Here is a 21886-nt window from a genome sequence, read left to right on the forward strand (position 1 = left end):
CGTGACATGTGTCACTTAACGAATCTTTTTTAACAGTCGCTATAATATAAGCACCTAAAAATGTAATGAAAAAAACATTAAGCACATATTTTTAACGAAATTTTTTTTAGATACATAAAGTTAACTTATGGTATAATTTAGACATTTATTTTTGTATTAAGCTAAAAATCTTTAAAAAAATATATATATGTAAACAGTTACATCCCTTCCATTATTCTATATAACAAAGTAACTATTCACATATTTCATTCATCCGTTTTTCCTTATATTAAAAGAAAATTATAATATAAACTTATCGAGTGAACTCAGTGATAAAAAAATGTTATTTTGTTTAGAGATCATAAATTCGAACAACTTCGTCTATAGAATATGTGTTATCAATATATTAATAAAATTTTAAATAATTATTAGGTAAAAATATAACTTTTGCCCTTGTAATAGACCAAATTTATCATTTTCACTCATATCTTATTTTCGTATCAATTTAGTCCTTGAAGTTGTTCAATTGCATCATATTCTAAGTTAGAGATTAAGGGTTTTAAGTTAGAGATTAAGGTTTAGAGTTTAAAAGTTATGGGGTTATGATTTAAGATTTAAGATTATCAATTTAGGATTTTAAGTTAGAGGTATAGTGTAGAATGATACAATTAAATAACTTTGAGGGCTAAATTGATGTAAAAATACGATAATGACAAAATTGATAAAGTAAATATATTACAGAGGCAAAAGAGATTTTTAATCTTAATTATTATATTGGAATCATCCGACTATTGAGAGAAAACTATAATGTAAAAAAGAAAGAGCATCTTAAAACATTTGGGACTATTTTTTCCACTTGTCATCCCCACTTGTATGTTTGTGCTGCTTCTATTTACACGACACACGAGAACGGGAAGGGAATGTGACAATGCCAGCTCTTTTTGGTGAAAGAGTTCGGGCATTGTGACCATCACTTTGTCTATATATATTTTAAGGCCATGGGACAATATATATCTCTAAAATGTAAAGGCTACATGCCCTAATATTGTATGATTAGTCCTGCCATTGGGGATCTGTGGGGAGTACCCTTTCTACGCTTGGCATTTCTGTAATTAACCGCAGTTGGAGGGGGTGTCGAAGGACTAAACCTTCTCACTTTTTCTCTGTTGTTGTTCGTTGACATTCCATAGCTACTGCTGCTGTATGAATCCTCGGACTCCATTTCCCTCTTCTTTGATGTCCCAACTATCTGTATTTCAGCAGTCAGAATTGACCTTTGGACGAAAACTCAAATTTGATATTAGTTGAAGGATCAAATCATAACTTGACCCCTCCAGAATGATCCCACAATTTCTCGGCTACCAAACATCGCATTTGACTAACAAGATGATGAATGAAGAAAGGGTTTTGTTTACCTTGCAACCGAGAGAGCAAAAGCGGAAGGAATCGACAAGGCTTCGATCACAGACCTCACAAGTGTTGACGACACCTTTTCCAGGCCTTGGTTGAGGCCTTTCATTGAGGAAGACGACCTTAGCACTGTTTATTACATAGGTTTGAACTCCGGTTATGTCCAGGTATTTTTGTATCTCCGATACCCTTATTACATCATGGTACGAAGACCTCCTTATCTGTTAAAGAAACCAAAACAAAAGCTTATCAAATGGGAAATTAACAGACGAGTCCCATGAGAATTTCGTGGGTTACGCAGTCTTATCTGTCAAGTAATGCATTCATTCACGAGAAAGACATTTGGCTTTGTGGTTGGAAACACAGAAAATGATTTTGAAAATCGAGTGCTTGGATGCTGAGAAAACTTGAAGGAAAAGAAAATGGAAAGGATTGCACAAGTACAAACATCTCAGAGTAGTGAGACTAAAGTTTTAATCCTTGAATCAAAAAAAAGGTAAAATTTAGCAGAGAACAGAATCCCAGAAATGGAAAGCGAAAACTCAGAAAAGGGAATGAAAAAGGAAATGAATGGTGGATTACCTGAATATGACGATGATCCCTGTGATAAGCCAGACAACAAGAACATAGGGGGCCATTGATACAATCCAAGCAATACATATTACATTCGCTCTTGTGAGAATCAACATGAACCTTGCATTGAACGAAGAATTGTTCTCTTAATAAAGGTTTCAGCCATGGCGGCCACCTGTTGCTTTCTTCATCAGGTCCACCAGCTCCCTATCAAAAAAGAAGACATTAAACACACATTTCCAGTGAAACAAACATGTAGGGGGGAATCATATACCATGATTCTTCTGTTATTGGGCTTGATTTCACGGATAGTGGATTCTTGATTTTCGATCGCCAGCTTGAAACTCCGGGAGTATACTCTGCTGTCTTTTCAAGTGATAATTTAGAGAAGGCAAAGAGAAAAAAAAAATATTAAGAATGGGGATGGAGGAGGGGACGTTCTTATCAATACAAATACCACACCCGAACCTAAGTCCGAAGCTAAGCTTTGTGAATGACAGATGCGTTGAAGTGAGGTCCTCCCCTTTCTTTCATTTTCACTCTCTCTTTATATATTATAAAGTAGGGAGAAATATACAAATGACCCCTCAATTATAGAATATTATTTTGTTGAGTCCCTCTATTATTAATGATTACAAAATGGTTCTTATATTATAGGACATTATTTTGTTGAGTCATCTAACTATTAAAAACACTTATATATTTCAAACTCATTCTTTTTATTAAAAAATTGGTGGTCCTCTGAGTTGAACGTTGACATACTGACTTAGATATGATAAAATTTTATTATAATGATGTCTATTGATATCGTCGTTGCTTTTGAGTATCGGTAGACATCATAATGTTTCAAGCATTGCCTTGACAACATAATATAAATGGAGAATTGATCCACAAAATACAACTCATACTATTCTAAGATCATATTTTATCATGTCTCATTCAACAGGTTAACGTCCAACTCAAAATATTGTAATTTTTTAACGAAAAAGGATGAGTTTGGAACATATGAATAGTCTAGTGACCATTTTAAAACTATTAAAAGTAGGGGACTCAACAAATCAACACCTTATAATTAAAGGATTATTTTATAACTTTTAATAGTCAGAGACTCAACAAAATAACTCTCTATAGTTAGGGATCATTTGTGTACTTTACCCTTTAAAGTAATGATTTTTTTGTGTTAATAAACCCCCATTAATTATGGAAACATATTTATATTTTGGTAATTAATTTCAAGGGTAAATTTACATATTTAGTCACTTAACTATTTGTAAAGTTTTGTTTTAATCATCCAACTATTTTTTAAAATTATACATAATGTTATATTTTAGTTTCATTTCGGTGTCCCACTTTTAAAAAATTAACAAAAATGTTGACATAATTTCTTTTATTTTTTATAATGATGATGTATTATTATCTTATGGTTACCATTATTTTTTTAAAGATTGTTAACTAAAATATAATGTTAGGTGTCATTTCTAAAATTAAAACAGAATCGTATAAATAATTAGGAGACTAAATGCATAGTTGACCCTAATTCAATGGTGATTTATGATATTGGGCTGACTGTTACTCTTTTCTTTTCATGTGATGGGAGTCATAGATATGAATCTTTTTTTTTCAAATAGCTAATTAACATCAAATGTTATTCTTAATTCCACTTTTAAATTTAATTATAAAAAATATATACTATTCTTTTACATATTCTAATATTATATTTCCTAACACACATATATATATAAGTATTTTCTTTAAAAAAAATCAGGTTTGTACATATTTTAATTTTAATTCATTTCCATTCTTCAATAAAAAGTTAAAATAATTGAAATAAAATGATTCAAACTTAATATGATAGGATGAATAGTAAAATTTAAATATTAATGAGTCAGAATTAAAAAAAATAACTAAAAAAATTAATAAGAGACCATTTGAGTAAGACAAAAAGAATAATATTTTTATTTTTATTAAATAATTAATGATAAGATCTATATATTTAGGGCCTGTTTGGCTCGGGAAATGTGAGATTCCTATGGGAATGAAATCCACATTCCTATGTTTGGTTGGCTGGGAATTTCATTCCCGGTAATGTTTTATTACCAATAGTAGATTTTTTTGGGTATATTATTGGGAATGTCATTACCTTACTTTCCTTAGGTATTGTTGGATTATCAGCTTTTTGGACTAAAATGCCCTTAATTTTTTTTTCTCAAAAATATCATTCTTCTGTCATTGAATATTAAAAATTCTACAAATGTTAAATTACAAATTTATCCTTAAACTATTTTAGATTTACAAAAAAAAATCTATGATTAAAATTTTATATGAAGGTTAGAAGTTAAAATAAAATTTTATCCTTTCATTAAACCTTTTTATATTTTTAATTTTGTAAAAACAATTATATAAATTTTATGAATTTAAATTTTTAAAGAAAATATATAAATATTTTCCAACTTGTTAAAAAAACAAATATATAATAAGGACGATTTGGTTAAATATACATTCCAATAATCTTTTATTCCTTTAACCAAACACGGTAATCTTACATTCCTACTAAACCAACCAAACACAAAATACAACATTCCCAGTAATCTTATTCATTGATAATCTTTTATTCCCACTGGTAATCTTATATTCCGTGAATCAAACGCACCCTTAGTGTCATCATCCTATTCAAGTCGTATTAACATTTCATGTAAATAGTGGAGACTTAGAACTAGGGTAGCGGAGTAGTGTTGTCTTAGTTTAGGTTTTTACTCATTTGACTTTATTCCTTCTCGTAGTTTGCTATCGTTGACTTCTGTGTATCCTTCTATTCAGGTTTCCTCTTTTTAAATTTCGCCGGGTCTTACATTTATGTCTATATGCAGAGATTTTTACACAGGGATTTATTTGCAGGGATTACTTCCCATTACAGACGCGCATATGAAGACTGCATATGAAGACTTTTCAACTATGTATTTATTTATTTATACATGTATTGCATTTTATCTTTATTTTTAATTTTCTAACTGTCGGAGGTCTTCCACGGAAGCTGCTCTCAACCGAACATTCGGGTAAACCTACTACCCTACCTCCCCTTACCCCATTACATATGTAAATAGGATTTTATTGTTGTTGTTGATTTTGATTGATACATTTTCTCTGTTTTTATCGTTTCAATTATTCTTTTTACTGTTTTATTCTCCAACCTTTCCTATTATTTTCCTCCTTTCTATTTCGTCAGTTTATTCTTTTTGAAGGACAACATATATTATTCAATTACAATAATATTTAGGGTAAATTACACGTTTAGTAACTAAATTATCAGTTTAGATTCATTTTAGTATCTAAATTTTTATTTTTTTAAATCATATCTAACGTATAGTTTTTGTTTCATTTTAATATTTAGGATAAATTACAATAATATTTTTTTTATCGTCGTCCGCCGCGTCTACAATAGTCAGTCGTCGCATCTACCGGTCAATGAAGTCCAAACTTTTTAGCCCGTACCTTTTTGACCCCCTAAATGCGATTCTGGCCTTCATTTCACAGGAAAACGCCTCAATCTCTCCAAATCGACAATGGACTCTTTGATTTCTTCATCCTCCAATCTCTATGATCTATCGTTCGATGGGCCCGAAACTGAACTATGTTGGTCGACGCATCATTCTCTTGTGGTCCACCATTCATATTGGTTGTCCGCCCACTAGAGCTATGTCACGTCAGCCTCTCCGTTAAGTTTTTAACAACAGTGTACGAAAATGAAACAAAAACTAAATGTTAGGTATGATTTTGAAAAAAAATAAAAGTTGAGATACTAAAATAAATCAAAACTGATAGTTTAAGTACTAAACACATAGTTTACCCTAATATTTATCACGACACAATAATATTTTTTTTAAAATATTTTATGAACATCACTAATATTTTAGTTTATAATAATATATTTTCAACAAAGTATATGTGTGCGTTGAAGTAAAATGCATCTATCGAACGGTGAGAGAATTGTAAAAAAAATAATTAAATATTCATTAATATTTTGATAGGAACTAAAGTACTGCTGGAGTCTCACATTCTGTGATATTTAATTGTGCCAAACAGAAAATAGGAAGAATTATATAAAATAAATAGGAAATGAAGACAAAAAGGTTGGGAGGAAAACATAATTCATAGAAAAGTTCTATTGTGAGGTGGTTAAAATAAGATTAATAAACAACATGATCAATTAAAAATATAACATATTAAAAGTAGAATACGAAATGCTATAGTGCGAAATCAGAAAAGTTATCCATTTCGATAATAATAATGGTTGCAAATGAAAATGTTTCGATAATAAGAAAAGTTATCAATCATAGAAAACATAACAGTTTTAATTTAAAATGTTATAAATGATAAGAAAATAAGTTATAAACCGTCAATGTTATAAATATTATTAATATTTTAGGTTGCACATAAAATGTTATCAAAATTTAAGCTGATGGGACCTTAGATATTCTCACAATAACAAAATAAGTTAAAAGCTAAAAATGTTATAAATATTTATAAGAAATACGGTTGCGCCTAAGAATGTCATGATTTATTAAAAAAAATAGATTGCGATATGGAATCTTAATATTTTTATTAATAAAATTGGTTGCGACTAAATCAGATTTTAAGTTGATAGTACCTTAAACATTCACACGGTAACAAAATAAGTTAAAAACTAAAATGTTATAAATACCTATAACAAATCAGGTTGCGCTAAACAATGTCATGGTTCACTAAAAAAGTAGGTTGCGATCTGGAATGTTAATTTTTTTTATTAATAAAATGAGTTGCATCTAAAATGTTACCAGTGTTTAAGCTAATGGGCCTTACACATTCTCACGGTAACAAAATAAATTAAAAGATAAAATAATATAAATATCTATAATAAATCAGGTTGCGCCCAAGAATGTCATTGTTCACTTATAAAGTAGGTTGTGATTTGGAATATTAAATTTTTTTTATTAATAAAATGAGTTTCGCCTAAAATGTTATCAGAATTTAATTTGATGGGACCCTAGACATTTTCATTGTAATAAAATAAGTTAAAAGCTAAAATGTTATGAATATCTATAAAAAAAATCAGGTTGTGCCCAAAAATGTTATCGGTCGCTAAGAAAGTAGGTTGCAATATGAAATGTTAATATTTTGTGTAATAAATTTGATTGTGTCTACAATGTTACTTTAGCTTTGAACAAAATATGTTAAAAGCTAAAAATGTTACTTATATCTATAGTAAATTCGGTTGCGTCCAAGAATGAAGAAGTATCTTTATTTATTCAGAGTGAATCAAGACAAAAAATTAAGAAAGAAGTTTGAAATTTTAAATATTGATACTTAATATATGATTATCAATACTTTTAAATATCGAAAAAGTTGATAAAAAATCAAAATTTAAAATATCAATAATTATGTAATGATGATCGACACTTTTATATATTGAAAAAGTTTATGAATATGATTGATAGTTAAAAAATCGATACATATATTATGATGTTTGATATTTTTTTATATATATCGATACTTATGCTCTGATGTTCGATACTTTTTATAAAGATAAGATTGAACGTTAACATATCGATATCTATGTTATGAGGATAAGAACTTGTTATATAAAATTCGAAAGTATCGATACTTTGTGGAAAAGTTCAATACTTTACCGCCTTTTCATTTTTCATTTTTTAATTTGAAAATATCGATATTTGTGGAAAAGTATTTATACTTTGCATCCTTCTCATTTTTCATGTTTTTCAAAAGATATTTTCACCTAATATATTACAATATAAGTCAATATTTGGTTGTTTTTAACCAATTCCGGAAGCACCTCGCAATATGGATGAGTTGCATAGCACAGATAGACGCGGCAAGACCGATACAGATTCGTTGGTGAGGCATCATACATGGGTCGTGTTGTGGGAGGATCGACATCGGCGCCTTCCCCGTAGAGAGCTCATTTTACTTGACCTCTTGATGGTTGCTGACGGTTATTACGAGAGGTTCAACAGTAACAGGAAACCGTTTCTGCTTCCCGAGGATGCACGAGGGCAGACCTTTCCACGACGTCGATAGAGACGTTCACCGACACAATACCATCGTCCCCCGACTCGTGGACGAAGAGCAGGTGCTTCTGGTTCATCCTCAACTGCACCAGAAGGACCTTCACAGCAGCCACCGTATCCACGTGCTTACATACTGCAACCATATATGATGTCGCCACCGCCTTTCCATTACCAGATGCCGCTACCGCCACCTTCACCTGGTTTTATGACCCCGCCTCTGCCACCGTCACAGAGTTATATGACCCCTCTTGGAGGCTATTATGGGTCTATGTTTGCAGATTCGATTTGGGGTCTATATGCTCACATTTTGGCGGGTTCAGTCTCATCACCCATGGCCGTAGCACAGACACCTCCTGTACAGTTTTCACACTCAGCGATGTATGGGTTTTATGAGTTTTCCCAGTTTTCGCAGGCGGTTGGATAGTCAGTCATACACCTTGAGGACGATGACGACGACAACAACGACGATAATGGTGATGATGATGACAGTGAGGAGTCACAACCAGTGATATGAAGAAATCCTCCTCGAGACCGACAGCCACCGCCCTGCGGAACACATTCGCGTCACAGGCATCGATAGATTTTATTTATTTTTATACTTGTATTTAGTACTTTTTTATTGTAGTTGTTTATTGGACTTTTTTATTGTAATTTTTTTTATTATTTATCATTTAATACTTATTGTGTTAATTTATCATTTAATATAAGTTATTGTAATTTGGTTATCATTTATAATTTAATACTTATTATATCTTTAATATCAATTATTCGTTAATATAACGCCAACGTCTAATCTCGTATAATTGTATCGTTTTTTAAATATTCATCAGCGGTTATCGAATAACATTAACTTGAAGTAAATGCAAAGTAAAGTACAAGAATTATTATTTGATAAACAACTACATCATTTCCTCATCAATTGTTACTTGATGACAACAGAAGTATACATGTTTTTCTAGTGTGTCATGGGTTTCTACAATGCCCACATCTTCTGTCTTGTCTAGATCTTTCTTGAATATCCATATCGCAATGAATTCGATTGGATTTTGGACGACCACGCTCCCTCAATAAACTCAGATTTGGTACAATCGGAAGTTAATCTTGAACCTCATCAGGGTCTTTGTCATTATCTATGGGGGGAAACTCAAATTCGCATACCTTAAAAACTTCAGATAGTAGGTATACGGGATCCACAAAACGGTTATAGTCTTGACGTGTATGTGAGCAAGCTACTATCACATGAGAGCAAGAATACTTCAGAGCTTGAAAAAACTCACAGTCGCACGTTCTGTCCCTTAGATTTACTCTTAACGACACAGCTTCAATCCCTTGAAGAGGTTGCAGCAACTCTGTTACACGAAACATTTCATGCCTTCTAGAGAAGCTTGTTACAGGCATTCCGTTTGATGCAGTAATTTTTTTCTGTATATCTGCAACTAATCTAGGGTGATAGACATGATCGCTTTGCATCCAGGTTTCAGCTTGTCCCCCGAGCTTCGCAAAAAGCGCCCCCAAACGAATATATGTAGTTTTTACCAAAGCTGCTACAGGTAAGTGACATGCACCCTTTAAGGTTGAATTGATTGTCTCAGCCAAGTTGGTCGTCATGTGTCCATATCGATATCTACCATTATATGTGTTCATCCACATTTCTTTATCGATGAAGCTGATGTAATTGTATGCTTCCTCGTTCTTCGCCCGCAAATCTTGAAACATTGATTCAAACGTTCGAGGAAGTAGTTCGTAACCTGATAAAAAAATATATAACTTAATAACTTGATTTCTTTGCAAAATTAAAATGATCAAAAAAAAGTATAACTTACTAACTTGCTTTCACTTACCCATTCGTACAATTAATTGACGCTCATCATTATTCTTGTACCTTCCATGGTAGTTCGCAATAATGTGTCGGAGACAATACCTATGTTGGACAAAAGGTGGTTGTCACATTGGACCCAAAGACTCCATTGCTGCTTGATCCCAGCTCTGCGATCTGAAATGACACAAATTTTCTCCCTCGTGATAACATGTGAACGTAAGTTTTGGAGGAAAAAAGCCCAAGAATATGTATCTTCTCCTTCGACAAGAGCAAAAGCAACTGAAAAAATATTGCGATTGTCATCTTGGATAACTGACAATAATAAAACTTGCTTGTATTTTCCATACAAGAAAGTTCTGTCGATCTGGACAACAGGCTTGCAGTATTTGACAGCATTAATGAACTGTGGGTAAGTCCAAAAAACCCGGTAGAATTGGCATCGATTGCGTAAAACTTGATCATTATGGTATGCATAGGAGGTTTGGAAGTCCACAATTGTCCTAGGATTCAACGTCTGCACCAGCCTAAACCAACCTGGAAGTTCGTTGTAAGATGCATTACATTCGCCATGAAGTTTGACAATGACATTTTGTTTTGCCAACCAAGCTTTTTTATATGAGACATTGTACCCATATTGCGATTGTATAGCTGAAATCAACACTGCAACAACTATATGATAGATTGCTTTTACCATGGGCATGATGACTTGGCATATCACTTCAGAGTCCAAGTTGAGATGATCTTAGTTGACCCCTCCAGCACAACATGTGTGAGGACAGTTGTACATTGTTAGTTCCCATTTGTTGTTTTTCTTTTTCATCTTCGATACGCGAACCATCCAATTGTATCCGTTTTCGCATCGGGCACAGTAGCATATATATTTTGTTGTCGTGGAGCGGTCGACTCTGGACTGAACAAAATTATGGATATTGTAATTTTTTATAGCTATCATCGCTTCTTCCTTGCTTGAAAACTCCATGCCTAATGATAACTCACCATTATTTATTGATGAGTAATATCCATAGTCACCGAGATGAGGCATATCCGTAAATTCTGGCTCGTACATTGAATCATAATCAGCTTCATACATGTGTGCTGGAGGGTCAATTTGTGCCACATTTGCTGGAGCTTCATCTACATCATCATCACCATCGGAGTTGAATTGCGGTGATTCTGGGTGAATGAATAGTCCAGTCTCAGCACCATCCGCACCAGGCTCACGAAACGGTTCTTATGGTGGAGATGATGGTTCCTCCATGCTCTCCACATTTAGGTCGAAGAACCTACTACTGGCATGTATTCCCCTTGAACTAGAAGGCATATCTGGATTAAGATCGAAAAAACTCGCAGTCGAACGTCTTCTCCTGGAGCTTGAAGTCATCGTGTCAAATAGAGACTGCACAGATTTTTGCGTCGATGACATCTCCATATTAAGGTCAAAGAAATTTGCAGATGAATGTCTTCCCCTCGAACTGGATGCGATGTTATCATACGGATTATTCGTAGACCCACATCGGTATATATCGTAAGGAGTTGTGGATGAATGTCTCCCCATTGGAGTTGATGTGCCGACACCATAATGTGGATTTCCTATTATGACATTAAAATAATTACACATTACTGTAGTCGGACTGTCAACTTGTTCAGTCAGCCCATAGTGTGAGCTTAATCGCTAACCCCGAACAACACGCACTTGAACAAACTTTGCATACATCTCAATATCGCCGTCTGAATAATTACTTTGAGAATCATCCATCATTTCAACATCATCATTATTCGATAGTTCGAACGTTGTATAAATTAATGGCAACAATGATGTTGGAAATATGTACTGCAAAGACGACATTCTTCTACTACTTCCAACATGAACCTTCATCGAAATCTTCCTTATCAGCTCCTCAAGAGTTATGTTTCTCTTGAATGATATTTTAACACGCTCATTTGATAAGAAAACAACGCCGGTTTAATCTTCTCGAATTTCTCCATCATAATAAACAATAGCTGAAAATCGCATCATTCTTAGAATTTAAAAGTGCAACAATATTACATCTGCAAAAAAACAACTGAAACAAACCTGATTAAATAAATAATATATGACCAAAAATATAACTGAATAAATTTTTTACACATAAACGTAAATAATTTAAATAATATAATTTTATATTATTACATGTGCCGCAAAAATATTTCGACGTATGCTCCCACTTTCTAATTCTACAAACACATAAATTAATTGAAAACAATTAGTATAATATTTTTTTTCAAATAATCATATATAACTATAAAATAAATATTATAACAAAATTATCTTATAACGAAAGATTGAGCAAACTTCTGAATCAAATATAAGATAATTGTCAGATGTTATTTACTGATTCAAATGATTGTTAGTAAGAGAGTTTACGGGAGACTGCTATTTATAGCCGAGAGAGGATGCCTTAAAACCGAGAAGTTTGGGAAAATAATGCAAGACACGATCCTTGCACCGCGCCTTGCATTATGCATGTTTGATAATTGAGATAATTCGTAGGCGTATGACACGGCCCCTATCCTGCGTCATACACACACAGGTGTATTCATGTCAACATAAGACACGCCGCAGGAGGGGCGCCTTATCCCACGTGACGCTAAATCAACGTATAACGCGCTGTAAGGGGTGCGCCTTACTACAAAAGATGTTAGATCGAAAAATATTATCTGATCAGTGCCTGATCGAGAATATTAAATTAAAAAAATGATTTTTCGAGAAAAACGACTTGATTTTGGTTGGCAAAACTATGTATTTAAATATCGGTAAATTACATATTTAGTAACTCAATAATTTTATTTAAAATTATATTTAACATTATATTTTAAACATTAAAATATTAACGGTAATATTGATATATCATCATAAAAAAATAAAAAAAAAGTTAGCACTCCAATAATTTTAATTTTTTAAAAACAAATAATCAAAACAAAATAAAAATATTACTTTAAATATGATTTAAAAAATAGTTGAGTAATAAAACGAAACCAAATGAATAAATTCATAATTTACCCTTTAAAATCTTGAGAATTATTTGTATCATATATAACACCAAAACAATTTCGTAGTTAAATTTAATTTTAACAAAAATTCTATTATCATTACACCATAATCAAATTTGATTTTCGATATTGAAATTCATTAGTGCGATAACCTAATTTTGCCGAAACATCTCAAATCGAATTTGAGGGCGATTAAAGACCAATTTGAAGTTGTCTGCATCAAAGAAAAATTAATACAAGTGATATTGATGGAAAATAATTTATGGATCGTTTGTATTTGATTAAGCGAAATCATGGAGAAAAGTTGGCGATAAAGGTGGGCTACAAATTTTTGCTTAAATGGGTTGTAATCATACATATTATTAATCTTGGGAACTTAAGGTCCAAATTAAAACTCCCTTTTTTGGAATCTTAAACCCTAAACCCAAATCCATTTAGAAATTCAAATCCTTCGTAAAATGTCCATTTACTTTTTTCTTAAAACCACAACCCAATTCTAATTGCATCAAACTCTTATAACCCATTATAAACCCATTTAACATACAATTAAAGCCAATCTGGTAGCCCACATAAGACCCATACACCCATCAACCCAAATATATCTTAAACAGAGAGAGTACATGGAGAGGTGGTTTTGTTCTTTACCTAGTTGGTCGGTCTCCTCGTCGGAGCTAGGATCGTCATCGGGGAAGGGAAAGACAGTCGTTTTTATCGTCGTTCGTGGCTTGCATGTAAGTTTTGAGCCATTGTTTTGTGGTCTAGATTATAGAGAGAGGGAGTTCGAGGGTCATAGGTGGTTTGTCTTGGTAGCCCGACCACCGATGGTGGTGGTTGGGGAGTGAACGCGACTGACTCACGGTGTGTTGGGGTTTGGGGACCCTCAGTCAAAGGGGAAAAAGGGGCTAGGAGAGAAACCTTGGGTTTGGTTTCGTTTTAGGGGGAGAGTTAGCTCTCCCGGTTGGTTCGGCTCCAGTCCGAGCATGATCAGTGGCCGGCGTCTGGTTTGGGTGTTTAGGGAGGCTCACGACCGAGTTTAGATGGAGAAGGAGAGACTACTCAAGAGAGTAAAAAAAAATGTGTTTTTTTTAGTTTAGGTTAGATATTAACCAAAAATAGCAAAAAATAGCATATATACTTAGAGTTTAGGTAAAATACGCTTAGGTCCTCCAACTTTAGGCATGTTTTTTTCATTTAGATCACCAATGTCTCTTTCGTTTTATTTATTTCAGAATTGTCATGCTTTTTTGTTTGTTTTCAATTTAGTCACCATTTGAACTATTCTGTTTTTTTAATTAGCTACTATTTTTTTATTTTATTTCAGTCCCTTGTATTAAAATATTGATATTAAACATTTAATACGGCTTTGTGGTGACTCATCCTGGGGTATGATTCGTATTATTATGGTCCAGGTAAAATTCTAACTTTTAACCACTAACTTATTAATTTACTAACTTCTAACTTCTCATTTATAAAAATTATTCGGATTAATCTATGATTTCGTTATAACCGGTATGGGATATGATTCGCGTTATTTATGGCCCGGGTAAAATTAAAAATTAACCCTTAACTTTATTTTTATTCGATTGATTAATTATTATTATTTACATTTTGCATTTTAAATTTATGTTATTTTAATTTGGCTTGATACCCCAAATAAATGCTCAAACTATATTCCCTAATAGGAGCCTACAATATCTTTTGGGCCATTAAGGTACTTAACATTATAAATGTTACCACTTTAAGTGTCCGGACCATCAACGACATTAATTTCCTTCTTTAAGTGACGTGTCATAATATGATAATTTTAAAAAATTTATATAAAATTATATATTTTAAAAAAACACACACATAAATTTTGATATAACCCTAAAATTTTGAAAACCTTCATTTCAACCCCTAAATCCACGCCGCCCATCGCCCTTTGCCATCAACGAAGCTCCACATGACCTCACCTCCCCCCGGCGGCGACAAAATCCCCTATGAAATCGTGATCAGTCGATAATAAATCGACGTTTTATATCATGTGAACCCTATGATGAAAATCGTGATCCCTCACGATTCAAATGGCCAATCGACAACAAATACAACGACTTATAACTAGGATGGTGGCAGGGATTACGTCAACGGCGGTAGTCGTGGTCGAAAAGGGCGACGGCGGGTTAGTGTTAGGATTTTGAGATTTTATGCATTTTGAGGTTTTTTTTGTAATTTAAAAGAAATTAGGGGTTTTCTTATAAATATAATAATTTTTTTAATTTTTAAAAAAAATTAATTTTAAAATTATCAGATTATGACACATGTCACTTAATGGAGAAAATAAACGGTCGTTGCATTCCGTGTACCTAAAGTGATCACGTTTATAACGTTAGGCACGTAGATGATCCAAAAAAATATTGTAGGCACCTATTTGGGGAAAAAAGTATAGTTTGGGCACTTATTTGAGTATTAAGACTTTTAATTTATGCTTTTAATTATCAATGTTTACATTTTAGTCCACTAATTTCTAGTTTAATTTTTTGCTATTTTGACTTTATATTTTGTTTTATTCCATTTCAATCACTATGATTGCTCTTAGATTTTAATCATGCATTGTTAAATTATTTTAATTTAATCCTTTTATATACTTTAATTGCTTTGAATATTTCTTGTTAATTTTGCTTCTTTTTAATTTAGCCCTTGATAGCTTATTGAGATATTTGATTAAACCCTTAGATTTAGATTTATAATATTTTAGTTCTAATCTAGATTACTTTATCTTTAGATTTGGTCTTTCGATTTAGATTCCTTTTAACTCAGTCCTTAAGCTTTTTGTTTAGATGAATATTCAATGATTGATTAAAATTGTCTAGGTTAATAATTAGAGCCTCCACTTTAGGCTTAATTTCATACTTAGTTCTTTAATTTAGGGGAATTTTTAATTTGATCATCACTTTTGCTCGAGGTTCCATTTTAATTATTCGATTCAATAATTGATTAAAATTTACCAGGTTAATAATTAGAGCCTCCACTTTAGACTTAATTTCACACCTAGTCCTTTAATTTAGGGGAATTTTTAATTTGGTCCTCACTTTTGCTCGAGGTTCCATTTTAATTATTTGATTCAATAAATTGATTAATTTGATTCAATAAATTGATTAAAATTAACTAGCTTAATAATTAGAGCCTCCACTTTAGGCTTAATTTCATACTTAGTCCTTTAATTTAGGGGAATTTTTAACTTAGTCCTCGCTTTTGTTCGATGTTTCATTTTAATTATTCAATTCAATAACTAATTAAAATTGACTATGTTAATAATTAAAGCCTCCACTTTAGGCTTAATTTCACACTTAGTCCTTTAATTTAGGGGAATATTTAGCTTAGTCCTCGCTTTTGCTCGAGGTTCCATTTTAATTATTTGATTCAATAAATTGGTTAAAATTAACTAGGTTAATAATTAGAGCCTCCACTTTAGGTTTAATTTCTTACTTAATCTTTTAATTTATGGGAATTTTTAATTTGGTTCTCGCTTATGCTCGAGGTTTCATTTTAATTATTCTATTCAATAATTGGTTAAAATGAATTAGTTCAATATTTAGAGCCTCTACCTCATGCTTAATTTCATATCTAGTCCTCTAATTTAGGAGTATTTTTTTATTTTGTCCTCGCTTTTATGCTCGAGATTTCATTTTGGTTATTCGACTCAATAATTTATTAAAATGATTTGGATAATATTAGAGCCTACATTTTAGGTTTAATCTTTTAGGTTCTTTAAGTTTCATAATTTGATACTTTAAGTTAGAGGGAAGCCTTAATTAACTCATTTAGTATAATTAGGTTTAATTTCTCACTTTTGCTCGGGGGTGGCCGCTATTGATTCTCGAAGTAAATCAACAGCCTTTTCAAAACCTCACATCATGATTTCTAAATTATTAAGGCAATGTTCGTTTATTGATGTTGATAACGAAGCTTCCGCTTATGCTTGGAGGTAGTCGTTATTGGTCTTGGTAAATCAACATCCTTTTTAAAATATGCATACATAGTGGTTTTTAAATTAAATAAAATTTCAAACTCAAAACTTCCAAATATAAAGTATAGGGCAATCGACTAGGTACCAATTTTGGGCACTGTGGGGGTGTTAATCATTCCCCACGCGTAACTAACTCCCGAACCTGACTTCTAATTTTGTAGACCAAAACTTGGCATTTTTAGTGAAATAAAATATTTTATTAAAATTAATCGATTTTAGGTGTTCAAATCTCACCTTAAAAAATGATTGGTGACGACTGTCATCTTTTCATCAAAACCTATTTATTTTCCAAAATGTCGGATTGACCTTCCACCAAAAGTCAATTACAACAATTAGACTTTAGTTTTTCCTTATTTTTTTTGTTGCTTTCCCGATTTTCAGGACTTTGGCCTAACTTATCTACGACCTGTGTCACACATGACACACCTAATTTTAGTGGACGAGTCTCCTAATGAATATTTTCTGCATACATAAGGTCGCGAACTCTAGACCTATTTAAGCGATATTAAATTACTTATGATTTGAATCAATATCGGTGATGATTACACTTTAGTTACACATCATAAAAATGGTGTGATAGACTTTAATAAAGGAGTAGTATTTTTTTATGGGATTGGAGAAGCGTTTGTAAAGTAGTAGTAAAAAATTCACATGTAACTAGTGCTTTAATAATGTGAAGATTTAGGTAAAATGACTCAGCGATCCCATCCCATCCCATCAATCATTGTTGGGTATGGTATTGGAGTTAATTCAAGCTTACCAATTAGTTGAAAGAAGACCCAATTCATGAATCATCACTTTCAAATGCCACTCTAAACTACCAAATTTCCAAATTGCTTCTTTCCCATTCTAATTTCATTATAAAAGGCGTTTAAACCAAAATATCTCCCATTCAAAAAATTAACAGAAAATTATATGACTTAACTTTAGGTGATGTATTGTTTATATAATTAATTTTTTAATATTTTTAATTATAACATTGAACTTTGTTTTATATTTCAATTATATAATTAGATTGTTAAATCGTTAACGACAGTGCCATATCAAAATATTTAAGAATTGAGGGTCCAAAATTTTAATTTTTTTTAAAAGAATGAATATGTAAATTTTTTTATTAACATATTAAGCTAACCAATTTTTTTTAAAATAATGAGAATTCAATTGACCCTTAGGGAACTTAATGCATCTACCCTTGGTTAACGACATGGTAAAATGGCTAAAGATTGCCTACGAGAACACTCATTTTGATGTGACTGTTTTAATGCTCAAAACAAACCAAAAAGGACATCATTCGTTTTATTAGACAAAAATTAAATTTAAAATTAAACATGATCTTCACAAGAATCTAGCCAAGGCCCTTAAATCTAAAACTTACATTTGACCACCAGGCCCACTTGGGGTTTTTGAAATATTTGTACACAAATAATATATATCTTAAATTGGAATTGAAATTAATTCTAAAATCCTAAATAATTCAGGAATTAAATTTTATTTTTCTATTATCTCTTTCTTCTTTTCTTTCTACATTTCGTCTTCGTGAATCTCTTCCGAAGCTGAAACATGGATATGATCATAACAATATATGAAAAATATAATGGGAAAATTTGGGCTGTCCCTGGGTTATTTAAGATTTTAGAACTAATCATAGTTGCAGTTTAAGATATATATTATTTGTATTTACGATACATACTCATACATCTCTGTTTATACTTATATTGTATGAAGTACAGTAGAATATAATAATTTAAGGGAGTTTATGAATCTAAGTGTTCGATTATTTCCATCCACAATATACAAGTTTTGTGGTTCGCGAAGGGACATCAACATTGTCGAAGGTATCTCGATGGGATCTCTTGAGAAAAGTAGATAATTCTTTAGTGGGTATGTAAGGGTTAAATTTGTATTGAGTTTCAATTGTAAATTTATTATATATATATTATTTTTAAAAATAAATGAGTTCAAAATTTTGTATAATTATTTTTAACATGAATATTTTAAGTTGTGTTATTTTAAAAGAAAAATTGTAATCTTGATGGTCAAATGTGGTTCTTATAAATTTGTTGGATGTTGCTCATCGATTTTAGGGTGCTTCAATATCTGTTGAAAACCGCTGGATCAATTGAGATTTATTCCCCTTAAAATTAAAATTTATTGTAACATAATTCCACTTGTATTTATCCGAAATCGCTAGCTAAATAACAATAATAAATTCTGTTTAACTCCACAACTCGAACCATAGGCCAATAAACATATAGCTTTGATACGTTTACATCCTACACGGAGTTATACTGTACGTTGGGTTCTAAATTCAGTAGTTTTTGACGGTGCAATCATGGGGAGCAAGAAGAAAAAGAAGAAGTAATCATCATCGTATTTGTGGAGCTCTTGGTCCTCCAGGATTGGTTTCAATGGTTGGGAACATAACTCCGATGGAGTTAGCAGCAACCAAGCTGGGGATTCACTAGGAGTGTTCTCTCCATTATCTATCATCGAACGCCCTTTGATCATGTCCATGTCCCCTTCCTCACTCATCATTACCATATTGCATGGTATTTTTAGCAAAGTATGCCTTGTTCTTTCTCAAATATCGATCACTGCATTTTGGAAAACATATGAGCAAAATTATCACCACCAAGAAAACAACAACGTGATTAGAAACAAACAAACCAGACGTTACCCAAGATGCTCCATGGCTAATGATCCTTTCAACAACAAGCAATGGTAGGTAAGGGATAGCCCATTGCAGTTTCCTTTTGTAACGTAACCTTTTGAATAAAACGTTGAACGTAAATTGTAAAACTAAACCAGAATCAACCGGAACCAAAGAGTTAAGAGTCGATACCCCATGTTGAACTTTCAAATTTCGCTTGTTTTGATCACTTGACAATTAAGTGTCTAATGTCACCAACATGTTGCGTTTGAGACTTTTATTTATGAATTTTTCTTAAATTTTACCCTTCTTCTTTCTCATGGCTAGAATCCTTCTTCGCCGTCATTGATCATTGTTTATGACGTAAATGATACGAAAATGTTCTCATTTATTCTCTCTTTTTTCTCATTTTAGTTTTCCTCAAATTCGACAAAATTCAAACCGAAACTCCAACCTTATCTTGATCTGATTTGTAATCTCCACCATCTGATCAACTTGAAATAAAGATATATTATTTTTCTCCTCCTTAACCTATCTACTATTTAAATTTGGAATAAAATACTCCGACATTGGTGAATCAAAGGGAGTCCACAAATCTAGGTTTGAGAGGTAAGTTTCAAATGTTTTATGTATAAATTTATCCAAATTTTTAAACAAGAGTTAAAGATTTAAAGGTCGAGTGATTAAAACAAGCGAATTTTGAAAAATTTAATGATGAAATTAAAAAGTTTTAAAAGTTTAGTGATCAAAACAAGAACAAAGTTGAGTGGCAAAAAACTAATTTACCCATAAAATATTGATGATTTGGCTAGTAAAAGGGCGTTTATCTTTTTGTTTTGGTTTGAGGCATATCACATTATAATTAATTATAAAAAAATATTCTAAAGCTTTTAATTATGTCCTGAAAATTATTTTAATTTATTATATAATATAAAAGATAAATTTGAGTATAGATAATTTAATATTTCAATAATATTATTTTAATTTAGGTATCTGGATTTTTATAAAAATATGTTTAATTTTTAAAGTTAAAAGCTTTAATAAATAAAAATAAATATTTACTTAATTTAAAAAAAATAAGTACAAATACTTGCTAATTTTTAATACTAGATAATATTTGAATTATAGTTGGTAGATAAATTTTATTTACTGTTAATTTATAGTGAACCGCACCATGTTATATCAATAAATAAATAAAATATATTATTAGATGATTTATTAATAGTTTTTAATTATAATTAAAAGTTAATTACATTGATTATTATTGTAAAAAATAATAGTAATTACAATGATTGTATAAATAAAATAAATATCAATGTTTTAGTGAGAAGCTCTTTGAAAATAATTACGGGTAGAATAAGAGAATTTTCACTAATGTCAAAAATAGAAAAATTAAAGAGGAAATACAAATGTTGACTTGATTTTTAACCCTAACCTCTTATATCTATTTATAGGGATAGTTACTTAATGACAAATAAAACTTATTTAATAGGAGTTTATTAAAATTAGAATTTATAATTTTAATTAACATTAAAAGTAGATGTGTTTTGTACTTTCCTCAATTTTATCTTGATTTAAAGTTTCAATAATGTGAGTTAAATCAATTCTTCATATCACGAACAATTTCTCCACCTCAAAAATATATTCTCCACATCTTTCATGAAACCCCTTTAAAGGGTATTTTTTGACAATGATTGTCAGTCGAATCCAAGTCTTACTAAAGCTTAGATGTACTAGATAATTTACTCTCCACATCAGTAAGGTCACCATAAGTGCCAAATTTACTCACATTTGTATCACCGTGAACAAAATCATGCATAACAGATCTCGATCACTGCTAGCAATTCTATCCTCAACCACCCATAATACTTTAGCCTCATTAATTCTCTGAAGAGGTCTAGTTTCTTTTCTATGTCTATTTTCGACGACAGAATAATGTGAAGAAATAATTCTTCCCTTAGCGTTATTAACTCCTGTAGTGAACTGAAATTTATTACCGAATTTGTTATTCTCACATAACTAAATTTTGTGCTTCTCGAATCTGTTAGAGAAAATAACACCAGTGACCGAAAATTCCTGATAATATACGATTTTAACCAATTTTTTTTAGATTTGCGAAAATGACCAACAAATTTGCAACGCGATCTCAAATTCGCAACGCGAACTCCAATTTCGCAACATAGGTTCCAAAATCGCACCGTGAATAGTTAAATCGCAACGCGAATAGTTAAATCACAACGATAATATGTAAATCGCAACGCGAATAGGTAAATCGCAACAATAATATGTAAATTGCAACGTGATTTTCCAAATTCGCAACGCGAATAGGTAATCACAATGATAATATGTAAATCGCA

At 31.5% G+C, this 21886-nt stretch overlaps 1 protein-coding gene across 1 annotated transcript; it reads right to left on the reverse strand.

The window, feature by feature from the left end:
- Positions 1-811: 811 nt before the first annotated feature.
- On the reverse strand, positions 812-13652 carry LOC120145155. The gene is made up of 5 exons (XM_039159049.1): positions 13635-13652; positions 2237-2318; positions 1972-2169; positions 1395-1610; positions 812-1228 (listed from the first exon to the last, which is right to left on the reverse strand). Exons 2-5 carry the CDS (start codon positions 2237-2239, stop codon positions 1019-1021), a joined length of 627 nt encoding a protein of 208 aa, XP_039014980.1. The 5' UTR covers positions 2240-2318; positions 13635-13652; the 3' UTR covers positions 812-1018.
- Positions 13653-21886: the final 8234 nt, after the last annotated feature.

Source organism: Hibiscus syriacus, unplaced genomic scaffold (assembly GCF_006381635.1).
Source record: "Hibiscus syriacus cultivar Baekdansim isolate YM2019G1 unplaced genomic scaffold, ASM638163v2 tig00002338_pilon, whole genome shotgun sequence".
Lineage (NCBI taxonomy): Eukaryota > Viridiplantae > Streptophyta > Magnoliopsida > Malvales > Malvaceae > Hibiscus > Hibiscus syriacus.